This window comes from Fistularia commersonii, chromosome 15 (assembly GCF_037954325.1).
Source record: "Fistularia commersonii isolate RoL2024-O1a breed Wild chromosome 15, RoL_Fcom_v1.0, whole genome shotgun sequence".
Classification (NCBI taxonomy): Eukaryota; Metazoa; Chordata; class Actinopteri; order Syngnathiformes; family Fistulariidae; genus Fistularia; species Fistularia commersonii.
Window position 1 is genome coordinate 3,067,759 of NC_141298.1, and position 16,615 is coordinate 3,084,373.

General features: G+C 43.9%; 2 protein-coding genes across 2 annotated transcripts; one reads left to right on the forward strand and one right to left on the reverse strand.

Annotated features, from left to right (window-relative positions):
* The first annotated feature begins 3,105 nt into the window (after positions 1–3,105).
* steap2 (STEAP family member 2, metalloreductase) lies at positions 3,106–10,180 on the forward strand. Its single transcript, XM_086160513.1, has 6 exons — positions 3,106–3,182; positions 4,478–4,920; positions 5,050–5,216; positions 6,119–6,646; positions 7,241–7,405; positions 7,761–10,180. Exons 2-6 carry the CDS (start codon positions 4,518–4,520, stop codon positions 8,052–8,054), a joined length of 1,557 nt encoding a protein of 518 aa, XP_086016639.1. The 5' UTR covers positions 3,106–3,182; positions 4,478–4,517; the 3' UTR covers positions 8,055–10,180.
* Positions 10,181–10,518: 338 nt separating this feature from the next.
* Positions 10,519–12,709, reverse strand: mos (MOS proto-oncogene, serine/threonine kinase). Its single transcript, XM_086160415.1, has one exon. The coding sequence runs from the start codon at positions 12,625–12,627 to the stop codon at positions 11,605–11,607; it is 1,023 nt and encodes a 340-aa protein (XP_086016541.1). The 5' UTR covers positions 12,628–12,709; the 3' UTR covers positions 10,519–11,604.
* Between the last annotated feature and the right edge of the window lie 3,906 nt (positions 12,710–16,615).

The following is a 16,615-nucleotide window of genomic DNA, read 5'->3' on the forward strand; positions in this document are numbered from 1 at the left end:
GACAATAAAACTGAGATAAAATGTTGCATGAAACTTTGTTCGCTTTTAAAGTCTGTTGCCTCTTTGAGATGTCAAGTCAAGACAAAAACTTGCTGCCGCCAAAGCAACCTTTTTCTTCTTGCTCGTCGATTGAACTGTGTATTTTAATGGAGTCTCTTTCCTAACAAATGTTAACTCAAAAAGATGGCATCTGTTGCAGTTTTTTTTATTGTGCAGGAGTTAAACTGTACAATACCAGCGATTGAATGGAAAATGTGATGCTGAACTAAATGACATCTACTTTTAAACAAAGGTGATATTTTACAATGGCTGGAATTGTGTCTTTGGCATATTGCCACATTTAGACTTAATTCTCCCTGAGTGCACATTACTCGTGCTTAAAAAGAGCAGACAAACTGAGAGTTAAAATTTTCGTACGATTGTCAAGGTAATGGGGAAGAGGTCACAGTGTGGAGGGATGTACATTATAACTGGTTACAGCAATGGGATAATGCAGTGAATGAGATTATTTGATTCAATCTGTTGTGGCGAAGGAATCATTAAAAATATATGGGCAAGGTGTGAAATAATAATATTTAGCATGTTCGAGACTGGACAATACTTAATAATTGCTAGTGATGGGAAATAATGGGAAATACAACAGTACTGATGCTGAACATACTTTACAAACATTATTCTCAGTCTGCTAATGTTTCTTCGAATATTTATTTAACACAAAAAAAATGGGCCTAGGTGAAAAGAAGACATCCATGACACAGAATAGGACCGATGCAAGAATTAATTCAAGTATATTATGATTAGTGCGGGGAGGACATTTATTTTTCTATTTCCATGGACAACTGGACTTGAAAAAATAAATTTGAAAGCAATAACCGCTGACAGACAGCAAAACTCGCTGATGTTCGTGGTGTCATTGGGCGTGTTGTCATGGTTCAGTCTGCGCATCTGACGGCAGTTGCTCGTCACGAGAATTATGACTGCCGCCCATTGCAGGCACTTAGTGATGACTTAAAAACCTCAGCTTCAGTTCCACTAGTTGTCGGGTCATCTCTCCTTCTTTCTTCCTTTCTCTTGTTCTCTCCTTTCTCCCCATGTCAGTGACAGGATTCCTTCCAAGTGAAACCTCCCGGTGATTCTCTTGTTGAACCTCCTGCTTGGCTACCTTGGCCGTCTTTGAATCCTCTGCTCCATCAATGGATGCCAGCTTTCTCCTCCCTGGTCCCAGAGTACTGCCCCTACTCTGCTACAACCAACTGCTCACCTGCTGCCGGAATCGCAGTAAAGTTCTTTTTTTAACTCTCTCTCTCATGTGGTGCCGAGTCTTGTATTGCATTCGGGTATTAACAAACAGAGACATAACAGGATGATCCAGCCACCATGAACCCTGCAACACTCTTCTGCACAAGCCGTCATCTGTAAGGAGAGACTCCCGTACCTCTCCCTTCCTATTCTGATTCCCTATGTTCTGGATTCTGATTCTCTTTCCTGAGTTCTGATTCCGGGAGTTCTGATCGTCCCCGAGTTTTAAGTTCCTAGTTCTGAGTCCCCATATTCCGAGCTCCAAGTCCCCAAGTTTTGAGTTTCCTAGTTCTGTGTCTCCAAGTTCGTGGTACTGCACACTCCGGCTCCTCTGAGCTTACGGAGATGTTGGTCGATGTCTGTAGTCTGGAGGCTTGTCCCTCTGTGGAATATAACCCTAACCCCTGTGGAATATGAGGTAAAAAACAGAATCCCTCATCAACCCGTGCCGGCCGCGAGAGTCTGAAACGCAACAGTATAAATGGAAACGGTGTGGGCGCCTTGCTTGATGTTAGAGAGCCATCTCATCCAATGGCGGTCTGGCCGAACACCCGCTTGAACTCCTCCCCCAACACAGCATAGTTGTGCCTTGTGGTTGGTTGTGAGCACAAGTACTCCACCCCAGCAGAGTGGCCAGTGATATAGGCTACCCTGGCTGCATGAGAGAACATGCTGGGCTGGAGGTTGAAGACAAAAACCATACGATAGCATGAACCCACGGTACTGTGTGAATTCTCCATCGCAGGGCCTCGAGCTAGACAGTGTTGGTTCCTTGGTTGGCGCAGCGGCGAAAAGTGGAGAAATCGGCATGTTCTACTGGCCGATATGAGTCGCTCGCCGTTGCAAGTTGCAGCCTGAGGGAGCTGTCGGGTGTGGATGGCGAGCAATGCCACTAGGCTCGGAGGGCTCGGAGCCTCTGGGAGACAGATAGCACTGCTGATGTTCTCTCTAAGGCCACTGGGTCCATAGCGGTCAGATCTTCTGTTAGGACTTGGTTACATAACTTAAATCTTATTCTGATCATTTATATGTAACCTCAGCTCCGGAGAGTGAGTATATATTCACAATAACTCGCTGTCTTGTGGTAAATGCTGTATGCATTTTGTCAGTTATATTTTGCATGTCCCACTTTCACAACACTTCTGCTAAAGTCAACACAAAGGCAACTTGCATAATAGAAATTTCACAATGTCATTTTCTACTGTTGTTAAAGCAGTCGTCTTCATATATCCTTTATACCAACAAAATATAAGATCAGTGCTCCATCGGTGCTTTCAAAATTATAATGAAAACAGAAAGAATCTTCATTGTCACTACTACCAACCATCTCCTCATTCAGATATTCATGATCTTTTATCTCTCAAGTCACCTTAACAAAAGATGCACTGATATGAAACCGGGATTAGTATCAAGATTTTACATTTTAAATGTGTTGTTGTTTCCTTTGAATTTCAAACAATGAAACAAAAGAACAGGAAGGCAAAGAATTCAGGATAAATCTCATCTTCTCGTGCTGCATTTTTGACATGTTTGATTTGGATAATTCTGAAAACTATAAACTCTCACAAACAGATCTGTATACTTCCATGAGTGAAATGGAAGTTTTTACAACTACAACGCTTCATAATAATCTAATTCATTAGCTTTAGATAGCATGCCTTTCTAACATTGGTCTTGGCACTGCAAAAACCATATTTGATCATTTATAAGGAAAACAAATCGCCCGAAAGAGGGAGTCTAGAATGTCCCACGTTTTTCGCAGGACGTGAATGCGGCAGGCGTTCAGACCGCGGAGAGGAGCGGCAGGATGGGCAGCTAGCATCTGCTCGGTATCTCCGCCTCCACCGTGGCGCTGTGCCTCCAACCGGAGCCCCCCGTGACAGGTGGGTACCGACCGTCACGGCCATTGAGCGGGTTCGACCGAACACGCGGACCTCCGTGTTCCGATCACTGCCGCAGCCTTCTCTGATATGCGGTGCGGCGAAGCGGTTCGGCCGTGCTGCAGCGCTACAGGTGCAGAGGATGCGTGTGCCCGCACGGTGCGCGCTCACGGCCGCATCCTTCACCGCAGCGCCGGCTCTGCAGGGAGAAGGTCGCGGGAGGACGCGTCTCCGAGCTCTGCGTGTCCTCTTACCCGCCATACACGCGCAAAAAACGCGCACTCACTTCAATATTAAGAAGCCCGATAGTAAATTGAAGGGTCGCTTAATTTTCCCATTCTGCGGGTTAAGAAAAAACAAAGGGGGAAAAAAAATCAGCATTCATTCATTACATTCTTTGTTTTTTTTAAAAAAAGCATAAAACCTAATAATAATGACCCGAAATATATTAATTATTTCACATGTTATTACTCCTGGTCATTTTCTTGTGAGATCATTTCCCCCGAAGTTTTCAGTTAGTTTTTAAACTTTTTTTTCTTTCTTACTGATCACACTCTAATGGGTTTCTGTGAAGTCCACTTTGCTTTAAGAATTTTTTTTTATTATCATTAATTGAAAGATTCATCAGCGCCATAAATACTAATAATAAATGTTATAATCAGGGGAAACACCTGGTTGATTATAAAACGTATGTTTAATGAGCAATAGTTGTTGGCCACAGCCAGGCCAGACAAGCCTGCAACACAACTAACTGTTCCAGGTTTAAAAAAAAACAAAACCTGAATTCCTTGCACCCCAAACCACACACACACAAAATTCCCAGCAACCCCAAAATCACAAAAAAAAAACAAGCATCAACCTAAACTCTAACATTCGTGACTCGCTACAATATGTAACAAGCTGAGGCTTTCTGCCAGAGAAATGAACTCAGTACCACTCGCAGTCTTCGGTCTAATGTCGCTGCTTCAGTCACCAGATTGCCTGTAATATAAATGTGTATATTACAGGCATATAAATATAAATATTTCACAATATACCTCTATGAGACTTTCAATGTCTCTATTGCATGATTATTAATAATAATTCTTGTTGTTTTAATGGTGTGAGCTTTGCATGTGTGTGTGTTGTTGCTGCGGGCACCAGATTGCCTGTAATATAAATGTTAAATACTTGCAGAACCAGACCTGAGGGGAGTGGAGGGTGTGTGTGTGTGTGTGTGGGTGGGGGGTCTGTAAGATCATGTTCAAGACTTCCATGGTGGCTGCTGAACGAACAAAATTGTTCATTTTTGTAACCAGATCCAGTGAGATCTTCCTCATCAGATCATCACTGAAGACGATGCAAGACGGAGGAAGGATGGACTCAATCTCCATGATGAGTGGAAGCCGGAGCCCTTTGTTTGCCTCCTCCTCTCCCTGTCTCTCCCGGGGTCAGGCTTGCTTCCTGCCCAACGGCTTGAAGAACGGCACACGGGCAGCGGGGCCTCTCTGTTTAGCCGCCCGGCCTGCGGTGGCTATTCTGGGCTCCGGAGACTTCTCCAAGTGCCTGACGCTCCGCCTGCTGCGCTGCGGCTTCCACGTTGTTGTGGGAAGCCGTCATCCGAATGTGGCCGCGCAGTCCTTCCCCCACGTGGTGGATGTGACGCACCACGAGGATGCTGTGGGGAAAGCTGACATCGTGTTTTTAGCCATCCGCCGTGAGCACTACCCTGTACTGTGGGACCTCAAGCACCTACTGGAAGGTAGACAACAAAACATGCTGTTTTTTAAACTGAATCAGGGCAAAAAAAATACATATATCGAATATGAAGCAAACTCCCATCACCTGTTGAGCATTCAGTGTCGTTTGATTTTGGCGTTTCATCCCACAGGGAAGATCCTGGTGGATGTGAGTAACAATCGGAGGGTCAACCAATATCCGGAGTCAAACGCCGAGTATCTGGCTTCGCTGCTGCCAGACTCCATCGTGGTGAAAGCCTTCAACGTCATCTCGGCCTGGGCCATGCAACAGACCTGCTCTATAGACGCCAACATGCAGGTCAGAGAGCTTCAGATGAACGAAAATCAAGGCAGGCATTTACCTGCATGTGTTGATGACTGGCTTGAGCAAGGACGCGGATTAGAAAAGAACAATGATATTCCATTTCCATGGGGATTATTACAGATTATTTTAGCCATCATGGTCACAGCAATTTCCATGTTACATTACAGTACACTAACTGATGAGGATTTCTTCCCATCACTGCACAATGATAATAATAATGATAATAATAAGCAATGCCTTTCAAAATGAAGAGCTGTCTAGACATTTTTCTTGCCAAATGAAAATATGATCACTGAAGTCTGGGTAAAATGATGCTCATATAATGTGCAGTATTAATAATTTAACATCATGTTTCACAATATACCTCTGTGAGACTCTCAATGTCTCTATTGCATTACTATTAATCATAATTCTTGTTGTTTTAATGGTGTGAGTTGTCTGTGTTAGCGTGTGTGTGTGTGTGTGTGTGTGTGTATTTTCAATTAATTATCATTAATGGAGTATTTTTAACAGAACATCTGACCTGCAAAGCACAGCCATTATTATAACAATGATAGTAATTGTCAGCGTTCTTTGCTGTTCAGCTATCACACAATGGATTAATTTGAACGCCATTCAGCATCAGACACACGGCGAACCGTTGCTGGGTTGATCTTTTAAAGAACGTGTCGCATTTGTGCCAGCTGCACTGTAGCGAATGATAGAAAACTGCGACAACCTCCTCTCCTAGATCAGAGAGAAAATGCTTCCTTTTTCTTAGTCCATTAACTAGAATATGGGTTTGCCACTTGAAAACAGAACATGTTATTATACTGTGGTCACCAGTCCAGGTAATGGTCTAATGCTTTTTATTTGACCCTAATCGGCCCCCTGTTTGACTCTGCGCCTCCTCATAGGTGTTCGTTTGCAGTGACTCAGTGGAGGCTCGCCTGCAAATTATGGAACTTGCCCGCCAGCTCAATTTCCAGCCAGTGGACATGGGCACACTGTCATCGTCGCGGGACATCGAGAACATGCCCGTGCAGTTATTCCCAGGCTGGAAAGGCCCCGTCCTTGCCGCTGTGGCCCTATCTATATTCTTTTTCGCGTACTCCTTCGTACGCGACATCATCCACCCATACGTGAAACACAAACAGAGCGACTTCTACAAGATCCCCATGGAGATGGTGAATCGGACGCTGCCCACAGTGGCCATCACTCTGCTGGCTCTGGTGTACCTGGCAGGCCAGCTGGCTGCTGCGCACCAGCTCTACTACGGCACCAAGTACAGGCATTTCCCCCACTGGCTGGAGGGGTGGCTGCAGAGCCGCAAGCAGTTGGGCCTCCTCAGCTTCTTCCTGGCGGCTGTCCATGTTCTCTACAGCCTCTGTCTACCCATGAGACGCTCTGAGAGATACCTGCTGCTCAACACTGCCTACCAGCAGGTCAGGGCGCTTTTTCCTTCTTACAGAGAAACATGGAAAACATGTGTATTATTGCATGAAATACTAAATTTACATCGCTTCCAGGGGTCTCTCTGAACCCCCTAGCTAAACAGTCATCCTAGAACAGAATAATAAACTATTTATTGCAGGCATGTACAATGTGTGGGTTGGGGACCCACATCTATTTCCAGAAATTAAAAAAAAAATATATATATTTTCAATTATTTTTTAACTAATAATAGATAAATGCAATGATGTTTCAGATTGTTGAAAACACATTTTTTACAATCCTGTGCATTTTTTTTAATGCTTGTTATGAATGTGGTAATGGCGGCAATCGTCAAATGTCCGTATATGACATGTGACTGAGAGGGTGAATGGCTGTGTGAAGTCTCCAGAAGTGGCCCTGTGATTGGCTGGCGACTTGTCCCACCTCTTGCCCAATGACAGCCGGGATGGGCTCCACAACCCCCGCGACCCTGAGTGCAGGATAAGTGGTATAGATAATGAATGAATGAATGAATGTTGTGAATCGGCTATAAATCCGTTCACGGTTTTCAACAGTGATTTTGTTTTCTCCTATGCGATCTCCAGGTCCATGCAAATGTGGAGAATGCATGGAATGAGGAGGAGGTGTGGAGGGTGGAGATGTACGTCTCCTTCGGAATCATGAGCCTGGGCCTCCTCTCGCTGCTGGCGATCACCTCCATTCCCTCAGTACACAGCACGCTCAACTGGAGGGAGTTTAGCTTCATACAGGTACGAACATCTCCTACATATCAGGGGTTCTCCAACTTCTCACGTCCCTGATCCCAAGACATCTGCATCAGGGACTTGTGACCTGCAAGTGGTGCACTGAACATCTTTCAATTTACAATATACATTTATGGGGAATTTCCTGAAATCGTGTTTAGGTGGTGTCCTTCAAAAGTTAAGGTGGGTGCAAGTTGTGAAGCAATTTCATGCTGATCTTGAATTAATTCCCATCTGATTACCGCATGATTTTTCTTTCATAAAGCATGACACTGTGCTCATGGCTTGAAAATTAATCCATTAAAACTCTTCTTTCCTACAGCAGTAATTTTTTGTTTTCCCCATTTTGTCATTGTTCCAGTCAACGCTGGGCTACATCGCGTTGCTTATCGCCACCCTCCACGGCTTGCTGTTTGGCTGGAAGCGAGCTTTTGAGGAGGAGGCTTACCGTTTCTACCTGCCGCCCAGCTTCGTGGTGGCCCTCGCTCTGCCGGTGTGTGTCATCCTGGGGAAAGTGCTGATGCTGCTCCCATGCGTGGCCCACAAGCTACACCGGATCCGCCGGGGCATGGACAGCAGCCAGTACCGCTGCCAGCGCCTGGAGCCGGTCGGGTCAGCCGCCCATATTTCACCTGAGAGGGTTACCATCATGTAGTCCCGCTGCAAAATTGAAAATGAACATTCTGGCAAATTTCCCCCCAACAATATTTGCAGATGCGGGCGGCCTGTTTATTTATAGGGGTACTTCAGTGTTTTTTTTTGTTTTTTTTTGTAAAACCGAGCAAAAATAACAGAAAAACTGGCGTGTTTTACTGCAAGTAAAAAAAAAAAAAATTGAAATTCGTGAGAGTGTATTATCAAAACTTCCACTCACTTTGAATTATCAAATTACTTGCAATGGAACATGCCATATTTCCGTGCAGTGACAGTTTTATCAGTTCTTTGTTACTGAATTTGTTCTGTTTCTTGCGCTCGGCAAAAGAGGCGAAAGCAACACCATATCTTTTTCGCTGCTGTGACGCTAGAGATAACTGTGGACGACCGTCCTGTTGCAGTCCTGTGCCCGTTGATATCGTGAACCCATTCCCCTCGTCTGTATTCCACCAATATACTCGCATTACGTGTGCAAACGTGACCCTGAGATGTGAAAGGACGCAATAAGCGATTTGCTGCAGGTTAAAATGGAAATAAAAACCAAACAGAATAGTGTCTGGGTTTTAGATGTTTTGAAGCAGGAAAACCAAACGGTGTGATGAATTCTTATTGCAGCACCAACTATATTGATACATTTTTCAGCATCCTTTAAAAGACAGAACAAAGCTCTAGATATGAGTGGAAAATCATCTCTTTTTGAGTTTCATAAAGGAAGAAAACAAAAACCCAATTCACAAGGAAAAATTAGTTAGGAACAAGTCATGGACAGAGATATCAACTTCCTATTGTTTTGGTCCCGGAGTGACTGGATACAGTGCGGATACAGGAAGGAAGATCAGATTCTGCAGCATCCGAGGGATCACAACCATAAATAATACTCTCCTATCAAAACTTCCCTTCCTGTTTCGGTGATTTGGTTTTATAAGCTACAACCCACCAAAAGGGTTTTATTAAACCGATCTGTCAACGAGGGTGAAATCTTAGCCGATGCATTCAGCATTGATCAAGGGCAGCTTATAAAATATAATGTGAGCTGACCTCGTCGTTTGTCCCCAAAATAGCCAGACTGGGGACCTTTGGGGTCCTGTGTCATCTGTTTGGAGACGAATTTTTACCTGCACAACAGGATCCCTGGGCTATTCTTTCAGGCTTGGGTTTTTTTTGATAACAGCATTGGCCAACTACCTCTGTGATGCTCAATGCCTTCTTTAATCTAAACTGCGCTCATTCCTGGAAACTATACATTCAGCAGGTCTGTGAAGCTGACAGCGGACATGAATTGGAGCACGTTGTTCACACGTGAAAGCCAGAACATGTTGAATCAGTTGCGTGATGTACGAGTACACAGGTTCGAAGTATATTTAGTAATAAAAAGGATTGTGTGTGTGTTTACTTTGGATAGGATCAGAAATGAGTCTATCAGAGGAACAAGCGCATGTTTGATGTTTTGGAGAGAAGGTCATAGAAGCCAGACTGAGATGGTTCGGTCATGTACAGAGGAGAGATAGAGAATATATTGGTAGATGGATGCTTGAATTGGAGCTGCCAGGCAGGAGGTCTCGAGAAAGACCAAAGAGAAGATTCATGGATGCAGTAAGAGCCGATATGAAGGTAGTCGGTGCGAGAGAGGAGGATACAGAGAATAGGGTTAGATGGAGAGGGTTGATTTGCTGTGGTGACCGCTGATGGGAAAAAATGAGAGAAGATATATATTTAGTTCTTGTAGGAAAACTGGATTTGAAGGGATAGAGAGAGAAATGGGCAACAATCTGGAAGCAAGAGGAAGAGAAAGGGCAACTCAACTGACAACCGATTAAATAGACCTCACACAATTTCATATTTGCCATCTGCCATAAAGCATCACAAAACCTCAACTAAACAAACAAGAAAAAAAAAAAACTGAAATGACTCGTGAACCACTTAACCCAGGATAATGAATTTATCCATAAATGTGTCATTTGTAACTTCCATTCGTTATTGTAGAAAATAATGACTTTGTGACCACAAAGCCTCCTGTGTGTTGTGTGGGATTAAACGTGCTGAGCGAAACAGCACAGAAAAGCCGTTGTAACTGACCAACACACTGTTGCCAACGCCGGGCATTAACTTTCATTCTGTGAGCTGGAAAATAAATCTAAAATAAAGGACTGGCTTATCAGAGCGGAGTATGAAGTTATTTCCTTTAGTGTTATTAGAGTGTCTGTCCTTAATTCGCTTCAGTTCTTCTTTATTCTGTCTGCAGGGTGTAATATTGAGGGGGAAAAAAAAAGGAAAAAGAGCAAGATGGGCTTTTGTTTTAGTGCATCCTGCAAAAATACCCAAAATGAATTTCTATGTAACAGTAGGAATGTTTTTCTGAATGAGTTCTTGTTCGTTTCAGTTAGTCTTGCCAATATTTCCACTATTCTGTTTTACCATTTGTTATGTGTCTTACTTGATGGAAGGGAAAACTGATGGGCAATAACAGAATTATCATTTTTAATGAAAACCCACAATTAAATCTCATATTACAAAGTCATCATTAAACTCACAAAACACAAATGTCAACAGTTAAGAAAATAAAGTGCTAAAAGTGGACACACCAAATTCCGACACATCAAATAATTGTAAACAGTTTCTCTCAAATGAGCAAAAACATTGATTCAAGTAAATTCACAGCTTTCGAGGAAATAAAAGATTGTACTGTTAAAAGAGGATTTCCCCCTCCGTTTCATGGCTGAGATAAGAGAGATCTAAAACACTGTAAACGGTCCTTTAAAATTACAGGTGACCTTTTCAACTCTACTAGGAAATGAAGCAGATTGAAAATGAAGCGAGGCTCTCACAAAACAAATGAGCTGAGATTTGGATTTTACTTTCTCGTTTGTGACGACATTCGGAACACATAAATCTCACAAAGCTTCACCGACTTGACATTGAAATTATAAACACACACAGATTTTCTTTTTTAATAGTACATTGAAAAGTGTATTTACTTTGAGGATCAATCCCTTTTACTGTTTCTCATCAGTTTAAGTGTGCACTTTGTCACCGTGTTTAAGGGAAAAGAAGAGAAATTGTGATGAAAAAAAAATAAAACTTAAGGTAAAGAATTGCCAATGTGCCAGTATTGACAATTTCCCATCAAACCACTCTGGTCTTTTCACAATTTTTAACAAAATCAAATAGGTCGGAGCACAAATCTGGTTGAAATTCCCAAAAAACATGGGAAAGAACATGAAACTTCATGAATTCATAGAAAATTTACAATAGTTAACTACTTTGGATCGGTGATACTGTGTCAGCTGAACAAAATACCAACAAAAAGGGGGCCCTGTGGCAGGGGGTCAAGATGTAAACTTTTACGTATTTAAAACTGAATTTAAAAAAAGGGGGTGACACATGAGGATGTTGGTGTGGCAGCTCTTTAAACTGAAAGGGATTGGTTTGTAGAAAACTTGACATCTATATAAGAAGAAAAAAAAGTTGCAGAAGTCTGCTTTGAAAACAAACCAAAAAGAACTGGTTAGTATTTAAGGCCTGCAGGTGATATGTCCTGACTCAGCCGTGACTCATGTGCGCCTGCGCAAGTCTTCCAGGTAAGCGAGCAGCTCCTCGGCGCTCGGCCTGCGCCGGGGCTCCGCGGCCCAGCAGCGGCTCAGCAGCGGCCCGCAGAGCCGCCCCTCGGTCGACCGCAGCACCGCTGCGTCCTCCAGCGGCGGCCGTAGGTTGCGCGCCACCACCGCGTAGATCACGTGCTGTCGGTCGCCGGTGTACGGCTGCTCCCGGGTGATCAGCTGCCACAGCGTGATCCCGAGGGAGAAGATATCCGCCGCGGCGGACGCCCCCTCGCCTTTGAGGAGCTCCGGGGCGCGGTGCGTGTACGTTCCGCCGGCGTGGCTCAGGCACGGCGCCGCAGCCACCGCCGCTTCCTCGCGGCCGCGCTCCAGCTTCAGGGAGCAGCCGAAGTCCGCGATCTTGCACACGTCCTCCGCGGACAGGAGCACGTTAGCCGGCTTGATGTCCAAGTGCACCACGTCGTGGGAGTGGAGGAAGCGGAGGCCCCGCGCGATGTCCCCGGCGTACCGGAGCCACCTGTCCGCCTCCAGCGGCTCCGCGTCGCCGTAGATCACCTGCTGCAGGTTCCGCCCGCCTACGAACTCCATGAGAACCGTACCGATGCTACCCTCGTCCCCGAAGCCCGCTGGCACGCAGGTGGTGGCCGCGATGACGCGCACGACGTTCCCGTGGCGCAAATGCGCCGCGTTGAGCTCGGCCCAGAAGCTCTGCCGCGACGCCAGCGTGTTCTTCGCGCACTTTTTCACCTTTTTCAGCGCCACGGTCCGACCCAGGTACTCCGCCTTGTACACGGAGCCGAACCCACCCGAGCCCACGGGCTCCACGGAGTGCAGCTCCTTCCAGTAGATCACCGAGGACCAGAGGCGGCTGGTCACCCTGCCGTGGAGCCGCTGAGCGGGCACCTGCAGCGTGGCGCCGTGTGGCTGCTTAATGAGCGGGCTGCTGCAGATGCCGATATCCACGGAGGGGTACACGTCCGTGGGCAGCAGGCGGGTGACGGGGATCGGGGAAGGCATTGTGATCGGCGTGCGAGGGAAAGGGAACCGCCGCCGCTTGCGTTGCCAGATAAGCGTGACAGTTTCCGGCCCAATCACAATTTCAAAACCCGCCCAAATCTTGACCTGACCGGAAACGGGGTCATCTTCAAAATCCACGTCACAGGAAACGCGTCAAAAGCCCGAGAAGCCCTGTCACTTTTATTTATGTGTATGTATAGATGTGTGGATGTCAATAATATAGACACACACACACACATATATATATATAGACTCTCTCTCTCTCTCTCTCTCTCTATATATATATATATATACACACACACACACACACACACACACACATATATATAGACTCTCTATATATATATGTGTGTGTGTGTGTGTGTAAATATATTGTAGCATTTTAGTCAGGGAAAACACCTGGTTGACGGTTAAACGTCGGTTTAATAAGCAATAGCTGTTGTTGACCACTTTTATTTATGTGTATGTATAGATGTGTGGATGTCAATAATATAGACACACACACACATATATATATATAGACTCTCTCTCTCTCTCTCTATATATATATACATATATATGTGTGTGTGTGTGTAAATATATTGTAGCATTTTAGTCAGGGAAAACACCTGGTTGACGGTTAAACGTCGGTTTAATAAGCAATAGCTGTTGTTGGCCACAGCCACGCCACACAAGCCTGCAATAAAACTAGCTGTTCCCGCTCAATTCCAGGTAAAAAAGAAAAACAGAATTCCTTGCACCCGAAACCAGACACATAAAATTCCCAGCAACCCCCATATCACAGAAAACCAGCGTCAACATAAACCTCCAACATTCGGGACTCGCTACACTATATATATATGTGTGTGTGTGTGTGTGTGTGTGTACCTGTATGTTTGTTTATCAACACTTTGTCACTTCTGTTTTTATTTTCATTGTTTCTTTTAAATCTGTATTTTGCATATATGTATGCGAGTAAGGTGCCTTTTGCACACACTACTCTTCTACCTCCAATCACAATCTTTCACCAGCCCCATCCTTGCAGTTTTTACATTTATATTGATGTTTTCTGCGCAAGGCATCTGTCTTTTTGCCCTTAGCTCTGTACAATGTCTCTGTATACTGTATATATTGTATATAGTGTCTGTTTCTGCTATACAGTATTTTGTACCTATTTCCTAGACATTCCTCCATGCTGCTGTGACAATTGAATTTCCCCAGCATGGGACCAATAGAGTCAATTCCATCCTACCTTTAAAAGCAATGAGTACTGTAAAACCAAACCTGCAGGGCGACCCAGAGAAATTAAATATGAGCCATCAATTCAATTAAGAGACACAAATAAAAATGTATAAAGAAAGACATTACTTAATTAATCAATTTAAATTCCAATAAGTGTAGCAATGTATTGAAATTGAATGAAGCTAATCAATAAAATGTGCAAAAGTAAGCGACATATTTTTTTGGAGGGGAGGGGACATAGGTAGTTGAGGGGGTGCAGAGGTGGGCCCCCAAAAGGATTTAACTAATAGAGAAACCCCTCAATATCAAGTCCTCTCTTGTCGCTAACAATATTAGACAGAATTCACATATTTGTTTATTTTGACCATGGTATGACATTTTGTTTTGTAAAAATTTCAATATTCTCAAAAATCTCCACAGGTATTCAAAAACAGCCCAGTTTCCCATTTCTCCCCACCCATTTATTTTTCATTTTTTCCTCCAGCCCAACTTCATGAAAAGAAGGCGAATTTGGCGGGAATCTGCTCAATCTGGCAACACCGCCCACTGAAGCTTCTGTGCTTTTCTGCCTCCTTGGCTTCTTCTTCTTTTTTTTTTCAGGTGATTTCAGACAACTTAAATAAGCATTACCGCCACCCTCTGAAACAATTCCAGATTCTGAAATGAAAGGCTTTGAATTCTTACAAGATTAACGGAATATTAGTTCAGCTTCATGGGGCGTGCATTTCTGGACCTTGCCTTTGCAGCCAGTGCTTGGTCTTGGACTGGAAAGTCGCATGTGTTTTGAAGTCACTCTAGACAGAACATCGGTATTTCATGGACCATCATTATCTGATAATGGCTTGTGAAAAATCTAGTTGCCTTCCGTTGTTCGAGGTCGCCAGCGAGACCCAAATTAGCTACATGCTGTTCTTCGTGCGTGAGTGGAAGCCTCTGTGGACTGAGAAGCATCTTCAGAAGCCTCATGTGAATCTGGTGGAGCAGCTTTTTGAACATTATCAAGACAAGATAATACAGTCTTCTATTAGTCCCGCAATTCAGACCGGGGAAACATCAGTATCCATTGCACGGTCGCATTAGGAATACAACTGGGCTGCAGGCTCAGAGTATACAAGTAAAAAACAGGAAGCATAGGTGTATGATATCATTTGGACATCACAGAGCAGGACTAAGAACATGGTTTAAAAGAGCTAAACGTGTTTGAGATGATAGACGCTTCCAAAATAACCTCATGATTCATTGATGATTTTAACGGCGGTCGATTTGAATTGGGTATGAGGGGTCTTGTATGGTGCTGGTGGCTTTCCTCCTCGCTGCTTGTGCGTGTAGGTTTGTTATTGATTACCGTGAGGTGTCTGTTATTCATTCATCAGTTCATCGATTCTGCAACTTAAGCTGTACTTAGGATGCTGGTGCCGATCCCTGCTGTCATTGGGCGAGAGCCAGGGTACACATTTGACCAGTCACTACTTGATGGCAGGGCCACATATAGAGAAAAACAACCATTCGCTCTCTCATTCACACATCTGGGCAATTTTTCCCAATTATTCCATTACTGCATGTTTTTGGGCCGTGGGAGGGAACGGGAGAACCCACCAGAAACCCATGCAAACACAAGGAGAACATACAAATTCCACACAGAAAGGCCCCCTGTGGGAAGTGCCCATTATTTTTTGGGGGGGAAGGGGGGATTCAGTGTTAACAGCAATAAGAACAATAAGGACTCACAAGTGGTTTATAAATAATCCTCACCTTGATACCTCTGTTATGTACCTACTGAGGAAATAAACGACAACAGATTTTAAACTGTCTGATGGTGATCCACAGGCTGAAGACATCCCGTCCTGAAATGTAACAGCAATGTCGACCAGCTGCTTCAAAGTATCCAACCTTTTGCTCACTATCGGTTTTGGACCAAGATGGATTTGAATTTGGCATGATTTGTTTTGTGCACTTTATCATAGTCCCAATCTCACTACTACTTCAATCTGCTTTGGGAGTGTTCGCACATGCTCACTATTATCATACATTATGAACAGATTTACTTTTATTAGTTGCATGTTTTGTATAAATGTATACCCTGTAATGTATATGCATGCTCCCCTCCACTCATCTGTCCTCCCTTTCATCCATCCATGTATATATGCATCAATGCAGATGAATTAAAATGAATTTATGTTTTTCATAAGTTTAAGTTATTTCCAGGACAATGTTCTGTCTTTCCTTCAGCTGAATAGTTTTTGATACCAGTTTTTGTAAACTCCCAGAGTCACGATGGATTATACTTACTGATAAATCTTATCGTAGTGGCTGGACTTGTTTCGATTCTTTGAAAAAAAAACAGCAAACCAAAATATTTCACGTCACATCCAAGAACAGAGGAAACCTCTTGGATGAAGGGAGAAGTATCTTCTAGAAATTAAAGTCATAGTTGTTATAAGATTTATCAGAAGATCCTTGTCTTGATGCCTTGAGGATCCTCACAGACATGTTACTTTAAACCTCGCTTGGTTTCTTATGTGAAAGTCCGTGTTCATGTCAGATAAATGCGAAACGTTTTATCTGTTGTTTTTGAGGCATCTGTTTACGTCTGCCGACAGTCAGATTCAGCTCTATATTTGGTTGCAGCGCGGTGTCGGTTTCGAGACGCATCTCCCAAATGTTCATGGCATCTGGATTCCTTCGCCGCTTGTTATCGTCACCTTTAAACCCCCTGTGTCTTTCACCATCCGACTCCCGACATTCCACTGAAATATTAGCGTTGAGA